This window comes from Carya illinoinensis, chromosome 7 (genome assembly GCF_018687715.1).
Source record: "Carya illinoinensis cultivar Pawnee chromosome 7, C.illinoinensisPawnee_v1, whole genome shotgun sequence".
NCBI classification, from domain to species: Eukaryota; Viridiplantae; Streptophyta; class Magnoliopsida; order Fagales; family Juglandaceae; genus Carya; species Carya illinoinensis.
In genome coordinates this window covers 40998206-41007644 of record NC_056758.1, presented here as the reverse complement: position 1 = coordinate 41007644, position 9439 = coordinate 40998206, and the positions used below count along the sequence as shown (strand labels likewise).

At 36.6% G+C, this 9439-nt stretch overlaps 3 protein-coding genes across 5 annotated transcripts; 1 reads left to right on the top strand and 2 right to left on the bottom strand.

Annotated features, from left to right (window-relative positions):
• On the bottom strand, nt 1-886 carry LOC122316871. The gene has a single exon (XM_043133700.1). The coding sequence runs from the start codon at nt 820-822 to the stop codon at nt 112-114; it is 711 nt and encodes a 236-aa protein (XP_042989634.1). The 5' UTR covers nt 823-886; the 3' UTR covers nt 1-111.
• Nucleotides 887-1560: 674 nt separating this feature from the next.
• Nucleotides 1561-5236, top strand: LOC122314788 (protein NONRESPONDING TO OXYLIPINS 2, mitochondrial). 3 transcript variants are annotated; one of them, XM_043130378.1, is made up of 3 exons: nt 1561-1829; nt 1928-2046; nt 2765-3285. In XM_043130378.1, the coding sequence occupies exons 1-3, from the start codon at nt 1693-1695 to the stop codon at nt 2797-2799; spliced, it is 291 nt and encodes a 96-aa protein (XP_042986312.1). In that variant the 5' UTR covers nt 1561-1692; the 3' UTR covers nt 2800-3285. The 3 variants fall into 3 exon arrangements, with proteins under 3 accessions (XP_042986312.1, XP_042986315.1, XP_042986313.1); XM_043130381.1 differs by lacking the exon at nt 2765-3285 and adding an exon at nt 4840-5236 and having other exon boundaries at nt 1563-1829; XM_043130379.1 differs by lacking the exon at nt 2765-3285 and adding an exon at nt 4840-5236 and having other exon boundaries at nt 1563-1829; nt 1928-2106.
• Nucleotides 5237-7817: 2581 nt separating this feature from the next.
• Nucleotides 7818-9439, bottom strand: LOC122315028 (GATA transcription factor 12-like). Its single transcript, XM_043130710.1, has 2 exons — nt 8930-9439; nt 7818-8819 (listed from the first exon to the last, which is right to left on the bottom strand). The coding sequence occupies exons 1-2, from the start codon at nt 9251-9253 to the stop codon at nt 8094-8096; spliced, it is 1050 nt and encodes a 349-aa protein (XP_042986644.1). The 5' UTR covers nt 9254-9439; the 3' UTR covers nt 7818-8093.

The window sequence follows — 9439 nt, the reverse complement described above, 5'->3', positions numbered from 1 at the left end:
TTTCCATCTAAAATTCTACCTTGTTATATACATGTAATAGTTACAATGAAATGTTCCATAACCTGGCTTTTGCTAATTATGTTTCTAGCTAGGTTAACCAATCATGAAAACTCAACTGCTACAAAGGATCCCACCGTCCTCAACAGTTGGGTTGTCCTCGCCAACATAAGCTGCTAGGTTCAAATACTTTTCCTGCTCAGTCCCATCTCTCCACCTTGCCCGACATATCACACAACTTGCAGACCTCCTTCCCCTGCTCCTTTTCCACTTTAATAAGCATTCTTCATGTATCGGATTCTGACATGTCGCACAGGTCACAACTCTCTCACCCTTTCCCATCTCGCTGAGGCAAACCGGGCAATTAGTGTCGTTTTTTATATCAACAATCGGCTGTGAAGCGCTCTGCCTAGCTTTAAAGAATAACTCATGGAATCTCTCACGAACCTTGGCTCCTGCAATTACTTCAGGTGATGTAGGCGTGCTGAGTAAGTGATTGAGTTGGCATGGCCGGAGAGTTCTCCTCTGAAGACAAGTATCATCTAGAGAAACACCCAATACTCGAATAAAGATAAATAATATATGTTTGCATGGAGTTGTGTGGTCAGGACACGAGCATGAAGGGGTGACAGACAACGTCACAGTGTAAACGTTTCCCGTGGCACCCAACACAAAGAAGTTGGAGTCTTCACGGTGGAGGAGGCTGAGATGGTGACTGAGAGCTCTAAGTATCCGATCTGCTATTGGTTGATGGATGGGTCTGAATCGCAAGGGAGGATGATGGTTGTCCGACGAGGATGGTGTATTGGAGGCAACGGACTCCATCGGGAAGGAAATACCGAGATAAAAGGTAGTTTGTGGTACTCGAAGAGGTAGAAGAAATGTTATATTTGGAAAAGTATACGTGTGTGTTGAGGACTTTGTAGACAGACGTGGCTGAGATTCTTTGTGTAGTATTGAGGGACACGCGAGCGATAGTGGGTGAGCAAGGGAAATAGAAAACAAAAATTTTAAGTGGAGTCATTTTTGTGCATTTTATTATACACTCTAGTAATACAATTGGTTGGATATTAAAAAAAAATTTAATCCAGTCAATCATATCAATGAAGTGTACAGAGAATACGCAAAAGTGACTATATATAACATTACTCAATAGAAAATATCAAGGCGGAGAATCCCAAAGTACCGTTCGAATAAATAAATTGGGATAAAATTTAAAAATTAAATAAATATTATGAAATATTATTTTTAATAATATTATTATTTTAAAATTTTAAAAAATTAAATTATTATTATATTTTTTATAAAAAAATTTAAAAAAATTATAATAATAAAATTAAATTAGATAAAAGAAAATAAGTTGAGAGTATTTATTCCTGTATAAAACTTTGGCACAGAGTAACCGGTAAACCACAAGGCACGTCTTGGGCAGCGGTATCACAAACGTATGGTGCATCTTGCCGTCGGATAGAAGAAATCGACGTACCAAAAAAAAAGAAAAACTATCATTTTAATTTTAATTATTTAGAGAATTCGTTCTCAAATAATAATAATGTAACAGTACAAAAAGATCCCACGATAAACCTCGCCAAAGCCCTCCTCTCGGATCAAGTAGCTTGAAAATTTCCGAGTCTCATTGTCCAGAACCGAAAAGTCCTAACCCTAAGTTCCAACAGTTATCGCCCGTCTACTCCGATGGCGTCCCGCTGTAGATCTCTCTCACAACCTACTCTCTCTTTCCTCAAATCGACATTCACCAAACCCACCCTTAGGCCCAATTCCTCACCTTTTCTTCCCACACTCAAGCCCAGCTCTTCGCTCTGCTTTCCGAGGCAAGCCACTTCCCTTGCTCATTTTGCTCTCTTTTTTTTGTAGAATTTTTGAATTCATTTTTTAAAATCTCTAACAAACCACAGATTTTGAATTTCAGGTCGATTCCTCCATTGGGTGCTCTTCAGTCTCTGCTTCCTCTCCACACAGCGGTTTCTTCGGCTCGGCTCACCTCGTGCCTCGGAGTTGATTCGAGCAGCTCGAGGTCGTTGTCTCAGGGTATGCTTTGCAGTGCAAACCCAGGAGTTTGATATTCTCCATTGTTTTAGATTAGTATCTGTAAGCAACTTTTTACTTTTTGATTACGTGAGGTCGGATTTTAAGTTTTCTTGTGTTGTTATTTGATATATACATACATATTTTTTTAATTTGACCACAGAATCGATTAAATTAATGTACAATTTTTGTTTTGATGATTAAAATTAATGTTCAATTTTATCATTATAAAGTATCAGTATTACGCGAATAACTGAGTTTCGTTGGATTTCCTGTCCCTTTTCTACAGTTTAATTTGTGTTTTCTCTCTATTTTTGTGATTTATTTTCTAGCCATTTGTTTCATTACTGAGAATTCTGCTGAACAATGAATTTTGGGATTCTTTTTGAAATCTCGATACCTACTAAACTTGATGGTGAGGAACCCATTTCTTTATTGTCTACGTTGAAGGTTTAATTTTTCTGAAAAGATTCCACATGCCCTGCTCAAGGAACGTGTGTGTAATGTGTATACACACGCCTGGATGTTTGTAGATATTTATTTATTGGTCTGTGATGAATTATGTATAAAGAACTTCTACATTCCTGTTTCTGCACTTCCCGCAGCAGATAAGTATATTTTTTTTTGCGTTCAAACATTTCATTTTCTTTATTCTTTTTTTCCTTTGCATAAGAAACTCTTAGGCACTTGAGAATTGGATCGAACTATCTTATAATTGTAGGTCTCAGAAGTCTTCCGGTACCATTCTTGCAGTAATGGTTGTATGCTGCCTGCAGAACATTTAAATGGATTGCTTCTAATTGGGTGGCTAGTTTAGAGTTTCAATTTCATTTGGCAGTGTGTATCCCGTCTTTGTTATAATGAGTCACTAGCGGATTGTGCAATATTTTGTGCTTTCTATCGCTGGAACTTGGGATCCAATGGGTGGTGCCATTGGTGATGCCAAAGAAGGGGAGGGATGCCGACTTCAGTTGGAAATGGTTATTTTGTTGGCTTGAAAATAGTCTGAAATGGAGCTAAGCTCCTCTTTGCCTTATTGCGGGTGCTTGGGTGAGAGGAATAATGAAATTTCTGTGGCTGTTGAAAAGTCTTCTACTGTGATGGGAGTTTTCCTTTCTTTCTTTTGTGCTCTCTTTAACCTTATTGTGTAATTCTTTAGGGGATTCTCTTGTATACCCTGTGTTTACTTGAGATCCTTTTGCTGCTAAATGAGTTGCAAATGAATTGTTCGCTTCTGATTCATTCTCCAAATACTGTTTTAGGTGGAATCTTTATTTCTCCTTATCCCATGCATGTCAAAATTTATGTGATGTTCCCCATCATGCTTTGGTCATCTTGACTATGGATTCTACATTGGCTTTTGTTTGGTTAGATTGTGATATCTTAATGTTGAATTGATAAACTTATATATATATATATATAATTAAATGTTGAATTGATAAGCTACATTTCAAGAAAAGATGAATTGATTGACTGTCTCGTTTGGTTACACAGATGAGATGAGACAAGATGAAATGAAAGTTGAATAAAATACTGCTAGAATATAATTTTTTAATATAATTTCTGTTTTAAAATTTGAAAAAGTTGATTTTTTTTTGTATTTTATTTGCAAGTTTGGGAAAATTGTAATGATTAGATGAGATGACATGACATGAGATGGTTTGTGAAAACAAACCAGGCCTTAAATCACTTAACAAGCTCCCCTCTCTCATCTTGTATTTGGAAAATAAATCTGTGTTTTATAGGAGATCTAGATAAATGATTCTCATAATTATAAAAATATTGACTATGTTGTTGCCGTGTCCCCAACTAGAAGTAAATGATAACTCATAAAATGCTGTTAAATGTTAGACCAGACACCGGGCTCAAATTAATAGATTAGAAAAGCTTTTTTAGCTCTAGGTGATGAGACCAGAGTGTCCATGATTTCATGGTAGTGAGTTTACATACTTTCCTTGAACTCACAAGAGCTGGAATAGAACTAGAAGTTAACAAGCATAAATCCAAAATCCCATTTGGTTGCACCTCTAACATAACTCTCAACATCTAGTTGGAACAAGCTTCAAATGCAACTCTCCGTTTGGTCGCTATTGGCAATCTACTTTGAATTCTTCTTTTTTTCGAAGTCCCATTTGAATGTGAATTCAAATACACATCAAATTAGGAAATCTTTCTTTTTCTTCTTCTTTCAGGATCTTTAGGTCATCAGACACTTTCCCCCTAGACTATGTTTATTTCAGAGTAAGATTGTTTTACTTGCTTTATAAAGCTATACGAGGGTTTAAATTCCGGGACATGCAATGAAGTTGTAGGTCGTTTTGTCTCTACTGTTTTCCATGCGGAATTCCAGTATTTCACTTTTTATTTGAAGAACTTCTGAATTCTAGCATTAACAATTTATTTGGACTCAGCTTCCGAATGATATCACTGTTGAAAGATAAAAAGTATAGCTGTTGCAATTACTTATCTTTTTGGTTCTTCTCAATATTTTGATTAGCTATAATTATGTCCTCTAAAATTTTCTTTTCTCTAATCCATTGTCAAGAGGTTCGGATCCATTCCTCAAGTAGCCTAATTTCTGTCCTGAGGGTGGATGGCAGCTCTCTTCCCCTATATTAATTTAATTAGGTCGTTGGGAAAAATAAAGAAAGAAAGGAAAAACAATGCCAAACAGCTTTGTTAAGGATTCATTTGACTTGATGAGAACCTGTTATTTTAGTAATCATTATCATTTGCTAGTTGTGGCCTGTGGGTTTTCTAATATATTAATATATATTTTTTCTTTTTTGGGTTCAGAACTAGGTCTCAGTGTGCCGCGATAAGAGCTTGAAGTTTAATAATAGTGATCAGTGGTAGATGGATCAGAGTCATGTTACTCTTCGTGTGCTGCATGCCCTTTTCACCATCTGTTAAGAATCATTTTTGTCAGTTCTGTGTGGCCGGAATATGGCCGCATCAAATCGATTCTCTAGCCATATTGTTGTTGCTAGAATTCTCGAGAACTTCTGTTGAATTGTCTCAAGGGTTTTATTGCAGCAGCAATGTAACACAATACCATTACTGGTGGTCAATAAAAATCCTTTGCAATGTGGTTTATTGACCTTTTTTGTTGTTAAAAGATAGTAATACCCAATTGTTTGTCTTTAAATTAATTCGTTATTATGATAAATTGTTTATTTATTTTTCATTGGTATTTCTCCTTTCAAAACCTAATTTATATCAATTTCAACTTATTCGGCTATATACGTTAATTTTAAAGGTGATAAAGGCATGCTGATCTTGTACTTCTTTCTATACCTTTATATACAAAGATGGAAATGTAATAATGTGGGTAAAGATTTTGGAATATATGTATATTTATCTTCTGAAGGCAACGTGAAGTACTGCAGGTGAGGAAGTGGGCTGGTTTATGGGATAATGTCCCGCAATTGTCTCCCATTTCTTTGAAAGGGGTCTTGGCGACGGTGCCCTTCCCCCATCATGTCTCCAAGATAAAACGATACAGCTGCATGTGGGACTCTACCTGCCATTCTCTCCATTTCATTTTCCCCGTCCTTTGCATCTCTTCTACTTTCACACCCATCATCACCACGTGTAAGAACTGAAAACCGCGTACGTCGCACAAAACATGATTCTTGCACACTTCATGGTCAGTTCATTAATCATGAATGTCTACAATAGAATGGCCAAAAGAAAAATAAAATCTACTGTATTTTGTGTCGTCAAGTCAAATGTGCGTGATAATTATTAAATTATTTTAAAACACAGGACACGTGATATTACACTCACCTCTTCTCCCCTCTCTAAGTAAATAAATATTCTAGTTATGAAGAGATTTCATGATTTTACGAACTTTTGTGGATATGCGATAGGCATCAAAGACTGCACTGACCACTGCATGAGGCAAAAGGAAGAGAGGCATGTGACCACCGCAAACAGCGCTTCCCCTCTCACTCTATTCATATATATATATATATATATATAGAACTGAAAATGGCAATTAAATAAGAAGACGAATCTAAAAAAATAACAATGGCTTGTTTGGACAATAATTGAGTTAAAAAAGGACTAAAACTCGAAGATGTTGCAGTACTTACTATTAAATAAAAGTATAGACATATGGATTAGCGTTGCCTAGGATCGTGCATGCAGTTGATTGGATCGTCAACTCTAATAATTTTAATAATTATATATAAAAACAAAAACAAAAGATACAGAAAGAAGATTATAACCATGCTAACATATTAATATTAACAAGTATGATTAACGACGATAGAATTTAATACGAGAAATAAAATTATTTAATTTAATTTTTGAAAATCATAAACTGAAAAAAATAAAATTTGTAGACGAAAAAGAATACAAAAACTTCTTCTGACTTCAATTAACGGTAAACAACGTGGAAATCTGGTGAGGAATCTGCTTTTTAATTTGCATGCTTTCTAAATTCCCGGAAATGCTAACATTCTCTGAATGGTAAATTACCATACCAGCGGCTTCAGGTAGTTTTCACTGAAATTCATGTGGATCCAGTTTATATATATATATATATATATAAAGTGAGTGATTAATACAAGTTTTAAATAGAAAAGTTCAATACAAATTCTTATAAAAAAAAAAGTAGACTCCATCTAAAAAAATGTAAAAAAATATCCAGTTAAATAAAAGAGGAGTGATCTGTACAAGTCTTAAATAGATAAATATCGTACAAATTTTTGTAAAAAAGTACTCTATTTAAAAAAGTGTAAAAAAATATAATTTTTTAATTAGTGAAATTCACTTTTTTTATAAAGAACTTATATAAGATTTATCTATTTAAAACTTGTACTTAACATTACTTGATTAGTGTTGATCAAGCACGCACCTCCACCAAAGCTTCAATTTTGATTCCATTGCATTCGTTTCACGCAAAGTACATCTTTGCATTAGGGAGAAAATGATAATATATATATATATATATATATATAAGTTTAAAATGTACAAATTCTGTATGAGTCTTTTAAGAAAATAGACTTCATTATAAAAAAGTATTAAAAATTAATGGGATCCACAATTTTATAAAGTAATTGTACAAACTTTGTACATTCAGTCTCTAGTACATAACATCACTATGCATTTAATAAAACTCGATGCCTTTTGAAAACAAAAATAAATAATATATATATTTTAATTATTTTGGCCAGGGGCGAGCTAGTACGTAAAATTTTCCGGTTGCATGCAAAAAGAAAAAAAAAAAAAAAATGTAATAGGACGTTTTTGAGATATACATGATGGGTTTAATTATTAATTTCTCCAGTTGGTTAGATATATATATAATTCTTCTGTTAATTTAACGATTTTTCCTTTATATCTGTCCGCTTGGCATGGTTGGCACGATGGAAAAGAAAGGGATAGTCTCCAATATTTAATTAGCTACTGTGACCATAAATATATAGATCCATGTATATATGCGTGCTAAACATTTTTATATATGTTTATTATCCTATCTACCTAGCTATTTGCCTTCTTCTTTTTTCGCTTAGAATCACATGCATTTTTTGCCAATAAATTATCATTCATTTCTCTTGATTAATGTCATATTTTTGTACCAAGAGTTTAATAGCATATGATCCGATTCTCTAAATAGAAAATCTAAATTCAAAACCTCTAATCTTAATTTTTTTTTTTTTTTAAAAAGTCATATTCTAAAGTATAAACACATTGAAATTAAGCTAATATTTCCCATGCAGTTATTAAAAAGGAACAATAAGAGAAAATGAGATCAAGAGGAATAATTAGGGAAAAAAACTGAATTAATTAGGGAAAAATTGGGTTTCAGAATTTGCCAAGTTATAAGGCAAAGAAACTCGTGAAACAACATTAATTAACACAACAGATTACGAAATCCAAAAATTAAGCCTACAAAAATGGAAAATTAAATTTCGCAAATTGGCTAATTATAGTAAAGTACTTATAAATTGTCAACTGCTAATTCAAATTAATCTCCCAAAATTAACTGCCGAGACTATCGTGCGAGGATTCTCCTAACTCTTCGTAGCTACCGCCCGCAGCTAGATCAGCTGCCTGAAATCGGGGCCCACGTGTTGGTGAATCAAGTAATCGTCACCGTTGGATACTTCGAACACCATGTTCTGGTGATGAAGGAATTGCTGCTGCTGATGCTCCCCCTGCTGCTGGGCTCTCAGCATCTCCTTCTGGCGCCGAAGCTCCAGTACCTTCCGGTGTGAATTCGAGTGTTTCGTCAGCATAAATGTTGGGCTAGCTGCAGGACGGTACTCCGGTACTAACCGACCGGACTTGTACCTAACCCCGCATGCATTACAAAGTGTTTTCGGGCCCATTGGCCCCGTCCGCCACTGCGGCGTCTTATCCGTGGCGCAATGCAGGCATTTCCTGCCGTCACTGACTGCTCCTTCGGGACCATCCTTCTTCTTTGGTGTGGCCTTTGCGGTTTTCTTGCCGGAGCTCACGGGTGCCTGATAGACAACGTCGGGCTCGGGCGAGGCTGTGGCTTGAGAGAGTACGAGGAGGCGGGACGTCCAGTTGCATGGGGCAGCCCGGGACCGCTTGCTCCTGGCCTTGGCCGGGACCGACATATCGGGGTTGAATATGGGGCTGTTCCGACTGGGCTCGGGTTGGAATTCGATGCTAGTTTCTGACGCTTCGTCGGTCCTGGCTTTCATGCCGGATATCAGCTGGAGCTTCTGCAAATCCTCGCTGGAGAACGATTCCTCCACGAAATTGGAAAGCCATTCGAGCTCAGCTAAGTCGTCATACTGTAAAAGGAAACCAAAAATACAGAATTTATCAGGATGATCTTAAAAATCTCTCTCTGACGTCCTCACACATGCACACATGATATTTTTCATGAACTGCAGAATATTACCGGCTCACAAAGGTCGCTGGGGAAATGCCCGTCAGAGAAATTTCGGCACCCGATATCACCGACAAAATTCGGTTCACCCCCCGAAAACGACGCGGAATTGCAGCTGTCGGCGACGGTAACAGTGGAGGATTCGACAGAGTTTCCAGCGGCCTTGTCGAGAATACCGTCAGTAATGACAGCGTCTTCGTTGGAAAAGTCGAGGAGATCCTCCACAATGAAATGGTCTCCGCCAGCGCCGGCAGTTTTATTATCTGATGAGTGACGCTTTTCGGGCACGTATTGTGGGCAAAATCCCGCGCTCTGGAAAAACTCAGGTGCCTCCATAGGATCTTCGTTTTACCTTATGGGCCAAACAAGGGTTACGGTTGAGAAAACTAGTGAGCGATGAGTGAGTGAAACTGTAGGTATCGAGACAGAGAGAGAGAGAACGGGGGAGGGGGAAAGAAAGAGTTTGAGAAGTTGTGATTTTGTGGCGAGGGATGGTTTATTTGCGTTTGAAGGGGACAGGCG